Source organism: Ambystoma mexicanum, chromosome 12, assembly GCF_040938575.1.
Source record: "Ambystoma mexicanum isolate Mex_15411 chromosome 12, UKY_AmexF1_1, whole genome shotgun sequence".
Lineage (NCBI taxonomy): Eukaryota > Metazoa > Chordata > Amphibia > Caudata > Ambystomatidae > Ambystoma > Ambystoma mexicanum.
Window position 1 is genome coordinate 1005318167 of NC_090936.1, and position 20671 is coordinate 1005338837.

General features: G+C 47.2%; 1 protein-coding gene across 6 annotated transcripts in view; it reads left to right on the forward strand.

Moving 5' to 3' along the window:
- Positions 1 to 20671, forward strand: part of FLNC (filamin C) — a 253022-nt gene that overhangs the window by 124177 nt on the left and 108174 nt on the right. For all 6 annotated transcript variants that reach the window (XM_069629538.1, XM_069629534.1, XM_069629535.1 and 3 more), the window contains 8 exons: positions 3043 to 3180; positions 3685 to 3811; positions 4639 to 4775; positions 4977 to 5170; positions 12902 to 13015; positions 14675 to 14818; positions 15818 to 15941; positions 19855 to 20015. In XM_069629538.1, the coding sequence (XP_069485639.1) occupies positions 3043 to 3180; positions 3685 to 3811; positions 4639 to 4775; positions 4977 to 5170; positions 12902 to 13015; positions 14675 to 14818; positions 15818 to 15941; positions 19855 to 20015 (1139 nt within the window). The remainder of the gene's footprint in view (positions 1 to 3042; positions 3181 to 3684; positions 3812 to 4638; positions 4776 to 4976; positions 5171 to 12901; positions 13016 to 14674; positions 14819 to 15817; positions 15942 to 19854; positions 20016 to 20671) is intronic.

Below are 20671 nucleotides of genomic sequence, written 5' to 3' on the forward strand. Positions count from 1 at the left end.
GCAGCGCCTTAAGGGGTGGAATTGCTCACCCTTCGGTGTTGCAGAGAGCATGGTGCGGTCAGAAAGAGGCCGTTCGGATGCTTCCTGAGTGGTGAGGAAATGCCTGCTGCCTGGAGGCTGTTCAGCAGGAGGGTGAATGGATGGTGCTCATGGCAACGTCATACAGAGCCTAGAAGCCCCTTGTATACATCCAGATCTCCTTGTGAGGCGCTGCCTGTTGCGCACCCATAGTTTCCCTTGAACTATCAGGTTCCAGAGCATTAAGAACTATTAACTCTTAAGGTCTCCCTTACAGTTCCTGCACTGGCACTCCTTTGGGTATCCATTTTATATTCATTAAAATGTTGCAGTATTACAACAAATGGCAAGGCCTGGTGGCTACCCTCTGTATCATGGGCATAGGCCAATAGTCTCAGGACTAAAAGCCCATCCCCGCTTGGCACGATGCCAGCCGGGCCCACTCGGGGCAATCCCCCTCCCCGCTCCCCCGTTGAATACCTGCAGGTATTCCTAGTCTACAGCTCAGGTAGATTCTACTATGAGACTTGCCCATTATGTAGGGTGATAGGTAACCCTTAGCCTCGGTTGCTTGAGCAAAATGCAGGAGTCAGGAGGTGCCCTTGCACGTTCAATTCCAAACCTATTTTATCTTTAGTTTAAGAACATTTGCTGGTATTCTATTCTGATATCTTTTATTATTTGTAATTCTGCTGCAGTATACCTGTGACACTTTTTATGTACATGAAAGGTTATTTGTATAGCGGCCTGCCAGGGCCCTTTTAATTGTGATTGCAGTGGTGTGCTTTGCTGCACTCTAAGCCATCCTTATTCTTTTAACCAGATCTGTATTTATACAGAGTAGCCCTGAGCGTTCGGACTCGCTACCAAAGGGTGAACCAGGTTTTGTTGGGACTCACCCTTTTTGAATTTAGATTGATGCTTGTGTATGCTGGGGTATCAGAGAGCTTAAGGAGGACCACATTTGCTCCTCCCCAATCTTCCCGGGCTTACAGCGCCACCTGCTGGTCTCACAAACACTGGAGAAGTTGAAAAGGCTAAAAGGAAAACGGGACTTGGGCAAAAGTGAACAGTTTGATGGATTAGATTAGCAAATTATCAACAGGCTATCTAAAAATGCTTACACCGTCCAACTGTGACTGCATATGGCTATGAATACACACGATCAGGTAGCTTGGCTGTTCACCATTGCATGTGTTGGGCTACAGAACGGTTGCCACCTGGCACCTGAGGGTTAGTGTGCTTTGCTAGTACAAAGGTGCTCGTGCTTCGTCCTCAGGCATGTGCATTTGATTGTTCACACCTGGTGAAAGGTGCCACTTTGGATTTTGCACGTCTAGTGGGGTAGTGCTAAAACCAGATCCATGCAAGCTTTCTAGTGCACGTTTGGTGAAAGGAAATGGGCCCCGTGCATATTGCTGCTAAACTTGTGTGCATGACCACAGACAGGTCACTAGTGTGAGGTGCATGGTGTCATCGCCTAGAGACGTGTCCAATCCTATCACTGGTGTAAGGTGTGTGGGGCGATCAGTGTGCTACCATCTGCCAGCTCCAGTGCATGACAACAGCGAGGTACAGATCACTATTACAGTCATTAGTGTCGCCTGGGGTGCCCGCAGCTAGATCGCTGCCACCAAACCTATCACAAGTATTAGATGTGGGATGTTATCAGCTAGACCCCTGTCCCCAGACCTTTCACAAGCATTAGATGCAGGATGTTATCAGCTAGACCCCTGCCCGCAGACCTATCACAAGTCTTAGATGTTTGGTGTTATCAGCTAGACCCCTGCCCCCAGACCTTTCCCAAGTATTAGATGCAGGATGTTATCAGCTAGACTCCTGTCCCCAGACCTTTCACAAGCATTAGATGCAGGATGTTATCAGCTAGACCCCTGCCCTCAGACCTATCACAAGTCTTAGATGTTTGGTGTTATCAGCTAGGCCCCCGCCCCAGACCTTTCATATGTATTAGATGTGTGGTGCTATCAGCTAGACCCCTGCCCCCAGACCTTTCCCAAGTATTAGATGCAGGATGTTATCAGCTAGACCCTTGTCCCCAGACCTTTCACAAGCATTAGATGCAGGATGTTATCAGCTAGACCCCTGCCCGCAGACCTATCACAAGTCTTAGATGTTTGGTGTTATCAGCTAGGCCCCCGCCCCAGACCTTTCATATGTATTAGATGTGTGGTGCTATCAGCTAGACTGATAGCATCAGACATATCACATGTATTAGGTGTGTGGTGTTATCAGCTAGACCCCTGCCCCCAGACCTTTCACACTTATTAAATGTGGGACGTTATCAGCTAGACTGCAGCCACCAAACCTATCACAAGTATTAGATGTGTGGTGCTACCAGCTAGATCCCTGTCCCCAGACCTTTCACAAGTATTAGATGTGGGATGTTACGAGTGGGAGTACTATCTCTGGGCCTAGTGTTTGGGTTGAGGTGTCATCAGCTAGAGCACTACTATCCGATCTGCTACTAAGCCTATCACTAGTGTTGATTGTGTGGTGCCATCCCTTAGACCTGTCCCTAGGCCTATCATTACTAATAGGTATGTTATGGCATCTCCTGTTGCCACAAGGACTGCAATTAGTGGTGTGGGCTGTCACCAGGCCTAGTACTAATTTAGGGTTGTGGTGGCATCAGCTAGCGCGCCCGGCACCAGACTTGTCACTCGGGTTGGGGTGTTTTAAGCTAGGACTCTGTCACTTGGGCTTTCACTAGTGTCGTGTGTGCAGCATCATCAGCACGTGGTCACTAGTGTTTTAATCATTTAGATCAGTATCTCTAGGACTTTCACTAGTGATGGACGTGTGGTGTCTTCACTGTGCCTGCCTCTGTGGTGTGTGTGTGTGTGTGTGTGGCGTAGCTGTGGATCTATTCCCAGCTCTCTCTCTCTCTGCTGTGCATTGGGCTGACATGGTCTCAGAGGCTTAGATGGTCCATATTACACACTGAGCCTTCTTTCCAAGATGGTGGCGATAAGCAGTCTGTCTTTCCATCTGCCCTTACTACAGCTTGCAATCCCAACGCCTGCCGTGCTGCCGGACGAGGTCTGCAGCCCAAGGGAGTCCGGGTGAAAGAAGTGGCTGATTTCAAAGTCTACACCAAAGGAGCAGGCAGTGGCGATCTCAAAGTTTCTGTCAAGGGACCAAGTAAGTTTAAGTCAAACCCAGTACAGTGTGGGGAGATCCGTGAAAAGGGACATCTTCTGGGCCCCCAGAGCCCACAGACAGAGGTGCCTAGAAAAGATGCATCTTTAAATCCCACCAGAAGAAGTCCTTCTCCGACTGCGGAATCTCCATCAGGTTGCAAGGGTCTGTTAACATCAGCCCCACTATCTGATCTAGAGAGAGTCCTCAATCTGGCCCCCAATGATGACCACATATCTCCTTTCAGAAATGCCCTGCATAACATCCATCCCAGCTTATCTCTTCATCCAATGATGAGGCTAGCATCAGTTGGAACAAGGCATGGATGGTACAGACTGTGGACCAGAGTCCGCTTCTATCTGGGAGCAATGGGCCCACAATCCAACCAAATCATACACTGCCACAAACCTACCCTTCTTCACCAGTGAACACCTCCCATCCCAAAAGGGCCCAGCATCTTTCCCATCTAACCAAGACTCACGCCAGTGTCCTTTCTTTCTGCTCTAGAAGGTACAGAAGAGCCCGTGAAAATCCGTGACCTTGGTGATGGCGTGTACGAGTGTGATTACTACCCAGTCGCCGCTGGAAAATATGTGGTCACCATCAGTTGGGGTGGACACCCTATTCCAAGAAGGTAAGTCCCTCCCTGGATGCCTTACTCCATGGGCAAGGGGACAATTAGTCCTCTTAGAATAACTGATTGCTGAACCCCAATTCACTGGTTTGTTGCATATAATGCGTTATAGCTGTGTTTTCAATGCATGGTGGTCATCCAATTTTTGCATGTACTTTCTGTCCACGTTTCCCATTAATTAAAAAATTGATAACGATTCGTTTGAGCTACTTTGTATATATGAATGAGAAAATGTAGAAGTATTTTTGGATTTGATCATCTTGGTGCCTCAAATTGCTCTTCCTTGGGTCTAATCCTTCTCTACTGGGATGGCCAAAGTGTAGAGACTGGTTTCACAGAGCAGAGGCCAATGTGTAGGAAATGCCCGAAGATCTAAGGTGGATTCAAAGTGTTTAACGTAGACCTAAGACAGGGGTCTTAAAGCTGTGACTCTCAAAATGTTTTGGACTACAACTCTGATGACCCCTCACCATTGACTATGGAGGCTAGGGTTGATGGGAGTTGCAGTCCAAAACATCTGTTGAGCTAACGGTTGGCGACCCCGGACCTAGAAGATGTAACAGGCAGAGAATACATGAATGTCACTGAAATAGATGTGACGAAAGCAATCTAAGATGGATGTTGAAGCTGTTCAGAGACTGACTGAAGATGGCTGACGCAATGCATACAGTGGTTCTTAGGCTGTTTTACAAAACACCTGTACCATTTGCCTACTCACGTTTTTCATGAAATGTTGTTGAAACAATGTAACTGTTCATATAACTTGAGTCTTTCCCAACTAACAATGCCCTTATCTAATTGCTGTTCTCTTATGTGTGTCTAAATAGTCCTTTTGAAGTGCTTGTGAGCCCAGATGCGGGAGCACAGAAAGTGCGTGCGTGGGGTCCTGGCCTGGAGACCGGTGTTGTGGGCAAATCAGCAGATTTTGTAGTAGAGGCCATCGGAACTGAAGTGGGAACCCTGGGTAAGAGCTAACGGTCACCTCTACTTTAATACGTGTTCAGCCAATCCGTTTTCTTGGCTATCTACACATTCTGTGCATTGCTTATCACAATGTTTGTGTTGATTTATGACAATATTCGAAAAGGTTAGCGTCCCCTCACCTGGGCTGATGATTGCAACATCTCACATCTCGTCCCTTTTTTTATCGCCCCCTTCTGTCTAGGCTTCTCCATCGAGGGACCTTCCCAGGCCAAGATCGAATGTGACGACAAGGGCGACGGGTCTTGCGACGTCCGCTACTGGCCCACTGAGCCTGGAGAGTACGCTGTCCACGTGATCTGTGACGACGAGGACATCAAGGACAGCCCCTTCATCGCTCACATCCTGCCTGCCACTAATGAGTACTTCCCCGAGAAGGTAACGCCCCCAGCAGGTGGCAGCACGCGGCTTTTTAATGGGAAACAGAACCTCTCGTTAGCTGAAATGAAAAGGATTCCTATTGGGGGTTGCCACAGAGGAAATGTCTTTAATGAATTAGTAGAAGTGTTCTACTTTGCTAATATAGGACCTGTCTTAAATTCCTAGAGCACAACTCTTCAATTTACAAACAGAGCAGCAGTAAAGCTCTCATTCCACTTATACGGCATTTGCAAGGTTATTCCTTTATTTACATGTGTTCACCACATACAACACGCTATAAGATGAAACCTGATGGTGAGAGTGTAAGTGCAAAAAAATGATACATGAGACATACATGATGTGCATTTGGATGGTAGGCAATAATGACGTTTAACCATACTTACAATGCATATAGACATGATTCTAAATATTTGCGGCTGATCGCAAAAGCGATTTTTACTGATGAGCCCTGATAAAAAATAAAACAATCATTAACAAAACCAAAAGGGTTGGCTTTTATATAGGCATTGAGCAGGCATTGCCATAACGGTACTACCCGGCCATAAAATGGCAACAGTTGGAAAGTAGTGCGATTACCTGGGCATATGATGGCATGCCTGGCAATTTCTGTCGTATACCTATACACAAGCTGAAGCTGTTGGCCTTGTCAATGCTTGTTATTAACAGGGCATCAGTGCAAGGAACAGATATAAATCAAGTCGCCGGAGGAACACTTAGTTAAGAAATCTTAATACAGCAGAAAAACATGGATAGGCAGTGAAGCCATTATCTCTAAGTAGACGGCTTAAAAATAACACTGACAGTCCAACGTTTGATGTTACTGCTTCATAGACCTAGCTCACAGAGATCCGATGAGGATGCGGTTTGGGTTGAGAAGGGCAAGTAGTGAGCGGCAAAGGCCATACACGTTAGCATGGCCATGAGCAGTCAATTGGTGAGTAAATAACCAAATAGCACCCACAAGCTGCAAGTCCCTCCTCACATAGCTGCGCTCCAATGCAATAGTTTTTGCTTATAAGCGGCGCTTTAGCGTAACCTAATAGCCAAAACTTTAAAAGTGGCCCAATAAACTGCCTTAGGGAAAGGAAAAAAAGGAGAGCACCTATAGGCGAAAGAGTTAAGGCAGATGGGCAATGCGTTGGTACCACTAGTGTGATACAGACTGCATGCTATTTCTTTTATCAACAATCACTCGCTCATTGTAATAAGCTCTCAATGACTTGTATAGTAGCAACGGACACTGATTAAAATGATCAATTTTCTGCGAAGTAGCCAAGAACGACCTCATCAAATCCCTGCAAACCCTGATTCCCTTATAGCAAACAAGGGTGCGGGGACACCCCCACAACCCCAGCTTCCCTTGGTCGCTATGATGGTAACGAATGGTAGAATTGTGCGAAATATTTGGCTGTACGTAATTTTGGTACAGCTGAAATTCAAACAATTCTACAATTCGTTATTCTTTTTTTCAACCTTTTATACGGATACAAGACAATTTCTCCTATTTCAGTTCAACAAACCTTTTAGTTGTGTTGGATATCATCCGTTTTACTACACATAGAAGCCGTGGAAATGTATATGATGGTTAGCCAGAGTTTGTGCGTTGTTGGGAATTGAAAAGTCAAGTACAACATTCATGTTCAAGGTTGATTTTCTTTCATAGAACACACCAGGACAACATTATTGAAAAGCTCTCGAGTGATCAGCACGTGGATTAACTTTACTATCACTCTGGTCAAAGAAATGTCTCTAAAACTGGAACAAAGTGATGGGCATTGCATAGGCCAGGGGTCTGCAACCTTTGGATCGCCAGCGGTTTTGGACTACAGCTCCCATCAGACCCAGCCAACAAAGTCAATCGTGAGGGATCATGAAAGCCATAGTCCAAAACATCTGGGGGGATGCAGACCTCTGAACTGGGCTTTGTGATTAGAAATATAGAAATATTGCAGTTGCAGTGAAAAACCTCACAAAGGAGTTGTCTCAGATACTTGCTGGATAAATGTGATTCTGTTGAGGCGTGTGAGGGGCGTCGAAGGGCTTACACCGCAGCCTCCAAACAATCTGTCTCGATAGCTTCACCAGAACGAGGACGATGTTTCCCGGTAACATTTGCAAATTCCCTCTGTTGATTTAATAGATCGACTGAGGCCAGGACTACCCTTGGAGAACGTGCCAGGGGTGTACAAACTCTTGTGGAATTACATGGAAAACCCAACATGTCTTGGTACATATTGAAAAACGTTTCATTAATTTAACGGCTCTATGTGATTATTTCAAAATCTTTTACAGAGAATGTTTTTTTAACGAAAACCAATAAAAACAAAAAATCATCTAATGTTTGTATTTTTTATTTTGGGGGTCTCTCCTCAAACCCTCATTTACCTATGCTTTTAGCCCCATCCTAACCGCCTCCCCACCCATTTTAATCCTTTACGCCAACCCCATATATATAAAAAAACAATGTTTTTTCGTTGTTATTGTTTCGTTAAAAAAATAATTCTGTTTTTTTCCGTTACAATCACAGGATACCTATTGTAAGGCCTTAACATAATTACTCATTTTTTAACCCTTTATACATAGTGTGAGAATGCTCACTTTTTACGATCAGTAATACATTATTTTGCTTTGAGTAGTACGATCGCACTTTATGGTCTTTCGGAAATGAAACCAAACATTCAAACGTGGCCACTAGTAGACTAAGGATGCTTGGGGGAGTCCTCAGTTCCGAGACATGAAATTGAAGCCTTGTAAATACATCTACTACAGCAAGCATAGCTGATGACCATCTCGCCTGGCCACTGCTTTTGAAGGCCTTCCACGGTGTTGCAACAGAGACTACTTTAGACGTGTATTCACTGAAGAAATTGAGAATAACCTCTAGAATCAGTTCTAAAAGGGAGAATCACGCAGATCACTGTGCTGCTCAGCACCAGATTCGAAGAACATTTGCAGTCACTTGGATCAGGAGAACATCATTACCCCGGATAGCATAAGGAGCAACAGGAATAGCAGTTTTGACAAAGAGGCAAACATGCTGTTTATTACTTATTACAGTAAACACGCAAGGGCCCTCATTATGATTATGATTGAGCAGGGGAAAAAGTAATGGTCACAGATGTATTGCCAAAACGAGTGGCGGTAACGGTAAACGAGTTCAGCTGCATCTCCTTTGGAATTACTGCCATACTTGCAACGGGGACCAAAAGTACAATGGAAAGTAGATGCTGTTGGATTGTGTTGTAAAATGCACAGATAAGTAATCTGAATGTTCTTTTTTTAGCTCAATGCACTAAAAGGTCTACGATCACGGACTTAGATGTCTAGGCTCTTAGCCTAGACATCCCTCTTTAGCCTGCAGGATACAGGGCTGAATTCCAACAGGGCAGACTCAGTCTTTCATCGTTTGAGGGCGATAAATTGAGTATATTACAAGACCTGTAATTGCAGCGCCTTGAAGAAAGGATACTCCAGCAGGGAGAGCTATACAAAAATGTATATTATTAAAAACGTTGCATCTCCAGAGAGCTGACCGTCACTCAATCCTCTTATCTGCGATGATATTAGATTCAAAGCCATATGATTGGAGACACTCCGCGTGGGCAGAAGGAGTCCTATCAATGAAAAGAATGATTAGAATAATTCGAATTTTATCCGCGTTCCATGCTTGGATCAGAAGCAGCATATCACTTGGCTCTTGTCGTGAAACTGCCAATTTCTGTATTTCCTGTAGCAAATTTTTCATTTTTCTTTCTTCTTAAAATGTGAGCTAATGATACAGTCTTGAATGGAGGATAATGTTACATGGATAAAGCACGTTTTGTTTCCCGAGCATTCAGGGGGGGCATAGGTTCCCCCTATGGGTGGTATTTCCTGATCCTCCATCAATAGTTCAGAGTCATCTCCTGTGCCACAGGAGAGGCGTTGATGGTTCCTGATCTTCCATCAATAGTTCAGAGTCATCTCCTGGGCCGCAGGAGAGGCGTTGATGGTTCCTGATCCTCCATCAATAGTTCAGAGTCATCTCCTTGGCCGCAGGAGAGGCGTTGGCGGTTCCTGATCCTCTATCAATAGTTCAGAATCATCTCCTGGGCCGCATGAGAGGCGCTGGCTGTTCCTGATCCTCCATCAATAGTTCAGAGTCATCTCCTGGGCCGTAGGAGAGGCGTTGGCGGTTCCTGATCCTCCATCAATAGTTCAGAGTCATCTCCTGGGCCGCAGGAGATGCGTTGGCGGTTCCTGATCCTCCATCAATAGTTCAGAGTCATCTCCTGGGCCGCAGGAGACGCGTTGGCGGTTCCTGATCCTCCATCAATAGTTCAGAGTCATCTCCTGGGCCGCAGGAGACGCGTTGGCGGTTCCTGATCCTCCATCAATAGTTCAGAGTCATCTCCTGGGCCGCAGGAGACGCGTTGGCGGTTCCTGATCCTCCATCAATAGTTCAGAGTCATCTCCTGGGCCGCAGGAGACGCGTTGGCGGTTCCTGATCCTCCATCAATAGTTCAGAGTCATCTCCTGGGCCGCAGGAGACGCGTTGGCGGTTCCTGATCCTCCATCAATAGTTCAGAGTCATCTCCTGGGCCGCAGGAGAGGCGCTGGCTGTTCCTGATCCTCCATCAATAGTTCAGAGTCATCTCCTGGGCCGCAGGAGAGGCGCTGGCGGTTCCTGATCCTCCATCAATAGTTCAGAGTCATCTCCTGGGCCGCAGGAGAGGCGTTGGCGGTTCCTGATCCTCCATCAATAGTTCAGAGTCATCTCCTGGGCCGCAGGAGACGCGTTGGCGGTTCCTGATCCTCCATCAATAGTTCAGAGTCATCTCCTGGGCCGCAGGAGACGCGTTGGCGGTTCCTGATCCTCCATCAATAGTTCAGAGTCATCTCCTGGGCCGCAGGAGACGCGTTGGCGGTTCCTGATCCTCCATCAATAGTTCAGAGTCATCTCCTGGGCTGCAGGAGAGGCTTTGGCGGATGCTGATACTCCATCAATAGCTCAGAGTCATCTCCTGGGCCACAGAACAGGTGTTGGCAGTTCCTTATCCTGGAGAGGCATTGGCGGCTCATGACTTCACATTTTTTTTCTCGGAAATCTGGGATTTAAGGAAATCTCTAGCGATCATACATTTCCTGTTCAACCATTCGCGAACATTCCACCCCACCACCACATTTTTCATATTATTTTTCAATTGTCTGGGCTTGACGTGCCAATAATATAAGAGAGGTGCATGAAAAAGCTCACAACATTCCATCCTGCGGTTAAGCAAAGTCTCCTCACCTTAGAGGATGTCATCAGTATGCCACACGACCCAGGGGGTAAAGTGGTTGTCATTTCTCTTTCTCTGTTTCATTGGCAATTCAGCCGGCCATCTGCCGGGTATACAACGTAGTGCTTGAAATGTTCACTTGCTTGGATCTTGACTGCTAGTATTACTTAGGCTAAAACACAAAGTGGCGATTTCTCTTAGTGAAAATATGGCTAAACTCTAGAAGTTCAAATAAGGCACTTTTCCAGCACTTAGCCTATCCGCAGCAGTTGTGGTTAGAAAGTGTGTCTACTCCATCTTTGCACAGGGCCATCTCTCTCCTTTGCCTCCATCATGCCTGTTTAGGGAAAGACACGCTTTGAGTAGGACTGCTGGCTAAACTAACAGCACCTGCATTCAGGTTTAAGGTAATTAAATATGCTACTAATCAGGGGCAGCACTAAGCAGAGGGCCTTGCGCTGGTGTAGAGCCAAGCTCCAGTCCACGGCATGCAGGAGACTGGCCCAAAAGCAAGTCAGGTGAATTTCCGATAGTTGATGTAGTCAACGCAGAGTCGGTGGGGCTGGACCAGTCAGTCACATATGTGCTGACTGAATCTTCCCTAAATTCCACGAGCCTTTGAGAGATACCAGGAGCAGTCTAGTACCCTTGTTTCCCTCTAAGAAAATCCTGCCTTCGCATTCAGCTGCCCCAGGGAACTTATAAGCACTCCATGATAATCCACGTAGGAGCTTGGCGCATCAGTCGCCCCAGCGCCCTGGACGCTCGCCAAGCCTGCTGGCGCTGTCCTTCACTCCTTGGCCAGCTGTCCTTTCATGACAGGAGCAGGGAGAGAAGTGACAACACTTCCATTATGGGGACATGCGCTGGTGAAGATGCCACGCTGACCTTTCCATGGGCATAGCCTCTCCCTTTCCATGCAGTGGCCTTCAGATCACTGTGGCACAAAATGGAAAAAGTGCAAGTAGTTTATAGCAACACTCAGAGTGCACCGAACCAAGCGGCGACATGTGTCTATTCCTTAGGCCTCTCGCCATCCCTCTTCGGGGGTCTTACTTTCAGTATCCATTATGGGCTCCACGTGATAATGTCGCCTGGAAAAACGGCACCTCTAAAAGCCTCCCCCCACATATTCTAGGAAGGGTATCATTGTCTATTATATATTCCAGCTGTAGAATATTCAGGGAAAGTGCTTGATTTGCTTTGGAGTGCAAATTTGGGGGAAATTCGCCCCCAGCGGCTATTTCCCAGGCACGTTTATCACTGGGTACCCCTTTATGCTGGGGGGAGGAAGGGGAGTAAAACGTCATAGTGAATTGCGTGCCCTTATTATGATATTGGAGTAGGAATGAGTATGGGTTTCAGGATGTCATATTGTAGATAAGTAAAGGAGTATTTGTCTCCCAGAGGAGATGGGTGCAGGCAGCATGATATTAAGAGTGGGCATGAGTGCGAGTATAGTCAATCATTGATAAGTATGGATGGAAACCAGCATTCGTAGATTAAGCACTACGAGGGTGCTGTACCATGAAAGATTGACTGATATCACAGATAAGGTAATGGATATGATGAGATAGGTTATTACCAGAGGTTTCTAAGCACTGACCCGGGGATCAACCCTGTGGTGCTCCGTGTTGTCTTAATTCCAAGGGGAGCACATTGCCCTTGAGCTATCTTCCCGAGACTTACTAATGCTTATCATACATGTCAACCCTATAGGGCATCAGCCAGAATTGGATGAATTGATGACAGGACCTGGACGATGCCTGTAGAGTTAGTATGCAGGGTATCTGGTCTTTCCATCTAATGCCATTGTATCTAATGCCATTCCATCGAAATGTTTCTATCTAAAAAATGTTCATTGAATGCATATTTTTGGGGGATAAAGGGTTGATTTTTCTTTAGGTGAAATTTAAAGGGTAAAAAACTGGGGTTGGTGGGGGACCCCCCACCCGCCAAAAAAACAAAAAAAATAACAAAAAAATGCATTAGATGCTAAGTTTTTAGATGGAATAAATTTGATGGAATGGCATTGGATGCAATGGCATTAGATGGAAAGAGCATAAACTAGTATGCAGCTATACCATGCAAATGAGAAGATCAGAAAGCAAAGGGCTCATGGTTAGCACACAGAAGGGAGGATTGCCTGTAGCCGGGAACAGGGTAACTCACAATGCATCTAAAATCCAAGCACTGCAGGCGATGGCAGCACACAAATAAGGCAGAAATCAGCCAGAGATCTAGCATGCGACAGGAAAAAGAGTCCTGACCAACCTCAGCTTGCAGAGGAGGGACTGCCAGAAGCCGCAGGGCTGCTTTCGGGATATCGCAATTCCTGGATCTTCCGGTCTGCGAGTGTCAAGTCCTAGTCCTGCTTGTGTCCTAATGCACATGGTTGTAGCGACTTAACCCTGCAGCTTGGGGGTCATGTGCTTGTTGACAGCTCACCATCTTCTTCTCCCATTAGGTCAAGGCTTTTGGACCAGGCTTGGAGCCAACTGGATGTATCGTGGACAGGCCCGCGGAGTTCACCATCGATGCCCGGGGTGCAGGAAAAGCTGAGCTGAAGATCTATGCCCAGGTACCTACTTATCTGATTCCTAGAAGGCAATGCCCATGCAGTGACACTCGTTGCAGCCCTCATTGTAAATGTGCATCTGATGGTGCACAGAACGTGGGGCATTTTGTCTTACACACTTGCATTATTGTGCAAGGCTGGCAGATGCAAACTATTTGTGTTCCCCCATGTCCTTTTTCACCATCATATGTGGTGGGGTCACGGCTGGGGGCATTACAGAAACCCCAGTCAGACCTTAAGCAGAAGAACTGCCCACACCACACTGTGTTTCCTGTGCCAGCACCACCATCAGACTTCTCGATGCTGCTGCTGTGTCTCTTTGTGTCCAACGCAGGAGGTCCCATGTGGACACTTTACTAGGGAACTGTCCCAAGAAGCCCCACCCTTGTTATTATCACCTGGTGTAACATATACTGGTCGAGCGAATTAGGGCATCATTTAAAAACAGTGAAACGGATGTACTTGTAATAGACACGCACGCTTACAGAGAAGGACCTCACCCCTAAGTGACCGTGCGGACATATAATGCATTTAAGCACACCACTGCCATGATTACAGAGCACTGAGCACATCAATATTATGGTAAGTTTAAAAAAGACAACAAAAAGAAATATCATATAATGAGGCCATTTCAGTTAACAGGCCGCACATGTCATAGCACCACCTAGATGTCATTCCTGGAAGTTCATCTCCATTTCCGAGCCAGAGAGCAGAGCACTATGGGTATGCAGCTAATAAATGGAGCATACACATTTGTACTCTGGATTAATGTCACCGTCTTATAGGGAACACTATTTTATACATTAGTTTATCAGTCCAAGATCAACAGCCCTCAGCGAGGCAATACCCGCATGTGCACTTCACCCTAATTGGGGTTCATCAGTGTGGTATGGTTCACACCCTTGTGAATTGGTTCATTGGGGCATGTTTGTAAGAATACTAGCATGCGTGCATGCACCAGGCAGGGGTGGATTGGCCTATAGAGAATTCTGGAGATTTCCCGGTAGACCTCTGCACCCTAGGCCTCTTTTGTGTGATATTTCCACATTTTCTCATAGGAAAAGGGTTAGGCTTGCAAATTGGGGCCACTTTGAAAATTATTTCCAGGGCCTCTTTTGGGTCCCAGTCCACCCCTGGCACCAGGCGTGTCACACACCCCACTGAAGCCCAGACATTTAGCTGCCTGACCCCGCTGCGTAATATTGTACTGCTCCAGCTCCCTTTTGTCCTGCCTTAGCCGCGTGGTCCACTGTGGGCCATGAGTGCATGCGGGTGTAGCACCTTTCATCATAGCTGTAGGGCAGTATCACATGCATGACTCTCCCCGCCTGCAGTGACTGAATATTCCAATGATGCCATAGCAGTAAAGCTTGAAACTGTGTGTGCCCGCTCAGCAGCACTGTGTGGGCATTTACAGATGTTAATGTCACTGCGGTGGGCCCAACTACATTAGCTGCAGGCCCCACTTGTTAGACAATGCTGGCTACGCCTCAGGTATAACTCAGTTTGAAGCCTGGTTATTGGATCTGTGAAGGCTTCAAGAATTTCTAGACAATGCATCGTGACAAATCCTCACCAAGAGTCATGGGATCAGAGATGGCCAATCACAGGTCCTGCTTCCACCTAAATATTTAAAGAGTGAATTTGTTCCTGTACTTTTAGGATGCTGAGGGAATCCCCATCGATATCAAGATCAAAGACAACGGTGACAACACCTTCATCTGTGTCTATGTGCCAACCAAGGCTATCAAGCACACCATCATCATCACTTGGGGCGGTGTCAACATTCCAAACAGCCCCTTCAGGGTAAGAGTGGCTCACCATGGGACAAGGCGTGGCAATCCAAGTGTGGGCAGGGCTTGCAGATCTCTGTGCGTGCCAGGCATGTGAATCACAGTGTGTGCAGGGCTTGCACATCTGTGTGTGTGCCAGGCATGTCAATCTCAGTGTGTGCAGGGCTTGGAGATCTGTGTGTGTGCCAGGCATGTCAATCACAGTGTGTGCAGGGCTTGCAGATCTGTGTGTGTGCCAGGCATGTCAATCTCAGTGTGTGCAGGTCTTCCAGATCTCTGTGTGTGCCAACCATGGCAATCACATTGTGTGTAGGGCTTGCAGGTCTCTGATGGTGCCCGGCATGGCAATCACAGGGTGTGCAGGGCTTGCAGATCTGTGTGTGTGCCAGGCATGGCAATCACAGTGTGTGCAGAGGTTGGAGATCTACTGAGTGGGCCAGGCATTTCAATCACAGTGTGCTAGAAGTTAAAGAGAAAGAGAGAGAGAAAGAGAGAGAGTTTGTGTGTGTGTACGGTTTGCAGATCTGTGTGTGTGCCAGGCATGCTAATCACAGTGTGCTAGAAGTTAAAGAGAGAGAGAGTGTTGTGCGTGTGTGTGTTGCTGATGTCTCCTCTGCATGCCGGAAGTAGCAGTAGTCAGTAGTTCTTTGTGCAGGAGATGAGCATCTCTTCTGTGTGTTAAACATTGATGAAACTCCTCTTTGTCCATGTCTCTTTGTGCTGGGCATGTTCTGCGTGCCAGAAATAGGTACCCTTTTGCATGCGATACAAGAGCAAAAACTTCCTTGTGCCAATCATTTGCGCCTGCCTTTTGTATGCAACATGGCCATGCGTCTGTGCGCCAGTTCTGGGAGTCTACCAGTGTGTCAGGCCTGCCACACACATTGAGCAGGTCCCTCTTGTGGCCCTTGCGGCCTGGCAGCTAAAAGGGGCATGCTTGTCATTTTGGACAGCTGGGAGGCTGCACTCTCATTCTTTGACACCAATCCGCCTGCTCTGTTTTGTCCTGCAGGTGAATATAGGCGAGGGGAGCCACCCCAGTAAAGTGAAGGTCTACGGGCCGGGCGTGGAGAAAACTGGACTCAAGGCCAACGAGCCCACCTACTTCACGGTGGACTGCAGCGAAGCAGGCCAAGGTACGTTCTTGAGGTCAGAGGCATTCCCGGGAAGGGTAAATGTGTGGGCCATGCTAGCGCCTCAGTCCCAGCAGGACCAAAGCTGAAGAAAAGCCTTTATCAGCAAAGGAACACCTCAAGCACAGAGGCTTCCAATGATGGTGCGCTCGTACAAAGTGCTGTGCTCCGCTCGCATCTCATCCTCTCACTCCTATGAGGCCAGTGATTTGCCCAGTGGATGATGTAGACTGCCGGAAATGGTTATTTCCGAATATACGGGTAGACAAAGCATCCTGCTGGTGATCTGTGGTGTCCCCCTAGGTCTTCACCCTCTCCCTGATCAATGATTGCCATCAAAGTATAAGGCTTCCTCAGAACACATTACAGCCTCCTGCATTCCTAATGTTGATGACACAGCTGTGGGTGTGGGTGCGATTCTGTGATAGTGAACCTCTTGAGCCTAACGTGTACTGCACCTGCTTATCCCAGCAGCACTGCGCCTGCTTATCCTAGCAGCACTGTTCCTGATTATCCTAGCAGCACTGCGCCTGCTTATCCTAGCAGCACTGCGTCTGCTTATGCAGCACTGCGCCTGCTTATCCTAGCAGTACTGTGCCTGCTTATCCTAGCAGCACTGCGCCTGCTTATCCTAGCAGCACTGTTCCTGATTATCCTAGCAGCACTGTGCCTGCTTATCCTAGCAGCACTGCATCTGCTTATGCAGCACTGCGCCTGGTTATCCTAGCAGTACTGTGCCTGCTTATCCTAGCAGCACTGCCCCTGATTGTCCTAGCAGCACCACCCCTGCTTATCCTAGCAGCACTGCTCCTGATTATCCTAGCAGCACTGCGCCTGCTTATCCTAGCAGCACTGCGCCTGCTTATCCTGGCAGCACTGCGCCTGCTTATCCTAGCAGTACTGTGCCTGCTTATCCTAGCAGCACTGCCCCTGATTGTCCTAGCAGCACCGCCCCTGCTTGTCCTAGCAGCACTGCCCCTGCTTATCCTAGCAGCACTGTGCCTGCTTATCCTAGCATTATTGTGCCTGCTTGTCCTAGCAGCACTGTGTCTGCTTATCCCAGCAGCATGTTTCTAGGTCAGTCGCTGGCTTTAGCCGCCCGTGACAGTCGATCTGCAATCCCCAGCTCGCTGTGCCTGGCATTAGAAAACAGTGCCAGGTTTGATATGCTGGTGTCTCAGAGGAAGAGCTTTGCCACCCCTTTGATTCTTATAGTCATCTTACTCCTTGATCAGGGGTGACAGTATTTGATCACAGCCTTTTCTCTGAGATGAGGAGTTCAACATTACCTCTTTTGCATAAAAAGCAAAGGTTGTGTTGAAGTTATTCAATAAACTTCAGAATTTTAGTCTTTTCAAAGCCTCATGTTTTCAGCCTAGTGTAACTCCTGGGGGCAGTGTACTTCGGGGGAGCGCGGGAACTGGTGTTAATAGGAAACATGAACAGTAACGGCATTTGGGGGGCCGAGCAACAATGAGTTTACTCAAGGGGGGCCCCGCAACAATAATGGTACTCGAGGCGGGGGTCACCATGCCACTGCTCTGGGGAAATTCCTCCAGGGAACTGACCCGTAGAACCTCTCTTCAATGACCAGTGATAAGAGATCTGAAGTGATCTACCAACCAAGATCAGGGCTATCCCGATCAAAGGAGTCTTGCAATTGCCCATAATATGGAAGGGGTCCCATGACTGGTGGGCAGCAACATGTGGCCTAGCTAGCTCTTCACAGCAAGCCACCCCCCCTTTAGAAACTATCTCGTGGCTCTCCAATTTGTTTATAATAGAAGTGGTGTTCTTAAGAGGTCCCAAGAAGGCGCTCCTGAGCTATGAGGCCACCTGTTTCAGAGCCCTTGTCTCTTCAGCCTTGTTTCCAGCAACACTGGAGGCCAATCCTTAGTGTCTGTGGCTGCGCACAGGCTAAATAGAAATCTTACACGGGCATCTCTTCCCATCTTACTGCTTTTATCCAGCAAGGCTGGAGAGCGAGTCAGGCTTGCTGTTCTCCTTCTGAAGTAAACACATAACTTCTCCTCCTTTGAGGGGCCGCTGGCATCAGGGGTAATGAGATGAAACTGACATGCCATTTCCCAAAACATATGGGGTGAAATAGGACACACAAGGTGTACACACATGCCAAAGGCCGAGTGCAGTCATGCATTCACTTCTAACATTAACGAGGGCCGCTGGGGGTAAACCCAAGTTATTTTCTTCACTAACAGGCTGTGACATTCGAAACAGTCTCTAATAAAATGTTAGTTCATGGTTTCTGTTTTCCATCGCATTATCTCTGTATTAAGTGAAAGGATCATTTTGCTTGAGACTCCATAGACCAATTTTTTTTTTTAGGCACTCAGGCCGTAGCTCAGCCAGTTAAGGCATCAGTTGCAGAACTGGTACAATGTCAGGATTTTGAGTTCAAATGCTAGGGCTTTGGGGTAGAAAAAGGTGCACCACAACTCTTGGGCGATTGTAACATAACTTGACGGTTTATGGTCTTTCAATCTAATGCCATTGCATCTAATACCATTCCATCAAATTTTTCCATCTAAAAACTTTGCATCTAATGCATTTCTTTTTTTGGTGGGGGTCCCCACCCCAACCCCGTTTTTTACCCTTTATAATGCACCTAAACAAAAATTAATCCCTTACCCCCCAAAAAAATGCATTAGATGCAAAGTTTTTAGAAGGAATACATTTGATGGAATGGCATTAGATGGAAAGACCAGATACCTAACTTTGACGCAGTGTACCTGGGATCATTATGTTTAGGTGTCTATGCTAATTTGTAAAGTGCTCACTGTGTAACTTAATTGCCTCATGGCGCTTTTGGTCGATTCCAGTGGTGCTTCTCCTTGGATGTCGCGTTAGAGCAGATGGGTCTTCAGTTGTGCCATTAAAGACGTCAGGTTGGGGACAACGCTTATGTCTTCTGAGAGTTTATTTCAGAGATAGGGAGCCATTGAAGCAAACCGCTGCTCCCCTCTGCTCTTGAACGCGCTTTTAGGGTTAAGCAAGTGGTTGGGCTGTGCAGCACACCATGCTCTGTTGGGGTTGTTGAGGGGGAAACTCAAACAGAAAGCACATCCTTACGTAGAGCGCAAATCAAGAATTCATGCGGGATGCCGGAAAATCCCAATTCCTGAAGGATAGACATACACATACCACACAGTCACGTGTGACACCTTCCCCCGGCCTTTCCTTTCCTCCAGCAACAATGTTCATTCCGGCACTTGCAGGTTTATTGTTCCCACGGTTGGCCCTACAAGTCCCGTAATGAAAGTGTCTGTGATCCAAACTTTCAGGACTGTGAGGGTACGCACATGAGATGGGACCACTTGGCAGCTGGTAGATATCAGAATATTATTGACGATTTCATCTACTGAAGGGGCCTGAGGGGAGATCTCTTCAGGGGTGCACTAAAGCAAAATCTTCCATGTGGGTATGTGATGTAACGTAAAGTGGTCTTCTATAGCGCACGTAGTTGCATATTGGTTTCTGTTGTTGGCAGAAGGCCACCCGGTCAAAAGGGGACAAAGGCAGATAGGCCTTCAAGAAAAGCCAGGGCCTGTAAAAGACTGGTCGGTCATTCAGCGAGTTGGCCACATTTCAAGCGTTGCTACCAATAGTCCATGAAATTGGCAGACACCAGTGATCCATAGATAGGGCGGTTGACCTCCGATAGTGAGCTTCAATTGGGAGGGTCCAGGGTCTCGGCATTGCATTAGATCAAGCGTCTGCAACCTGTGGCTCTCCAGATGTTTTGCACTACATCTTCCATGATACCTCATCATTGATTATGCTGGCCAGGGATGATGGGAGCTGTAGTTTAAAATATCTGGACAGCCAGGGTTTCGGACCCCTGCATTAGAACAAGCTCTTCTGCCATCCTAAGTGCCCATATTCTTTTTTTTCCCAGGGGACGTCAGCATTGGAATTAAGTGCGCCCCGGGTGTGATTGGACCAGCGGAGGCTGATATTGACTTTGATATCATTAAGAACGACAATGACACATTCACTGTGAAGTACACACCACCAGGTGCCGGGCGCTACACTATCATGGTCCTCTTCGCCGACCAGGTAAGAAATCTCCGATTGGGAGAGCTGAGAAGCAACCACATTGCTTACCAGAAGCATAACCCAACACAAAACTGCTGCACGTTATCATCATTCCTGCATCCCTTACACAAAAGCCCCTCTCTTTGGTCACAACCTCCAGACTGTCTCAGGTTCTCCAGCATTTGTTCTCAACGTTGTTTTGTTTTCATTGAATTAACCATATCACTGGATACTTGTTCAATGAATTCTCTCTGGGAGATGGCGAATACCTTTACAGGTCTGGCTGCTCATTTCCAATGTATTTCCTGCAAAACATTCTAAAGATTTGGAGGATTGTCTCTGTTCTTAAAAAAGGCAATCACACTTACTTCCAATATTTCTGTTCCTTGCCGGTGTTCATTCCTGTCTCTATTTCTCCTCAGTCTTCCAGGTCTTGGCTTGGCTCTAAATCTCTGTTCACGTGCCCTTGCACCCCATGCTCTTCTGCTCGGTGCCCATTCTCCTCAGATGTTCCTGCAGTGCCTGGGTCCCCCTCCCTGCCGTACCCCATGCTTGCCTGAGCCTTTCTCCTAGCACTTGCTCCTTCTCCGTCTCTTCTTACTTGCTGACGTCTTCCCGATTCACTTCCTTCCTTCCAAAGTTTAGCTTTTTCCTTCCCTGCCTTTCCCGCCTCCCTC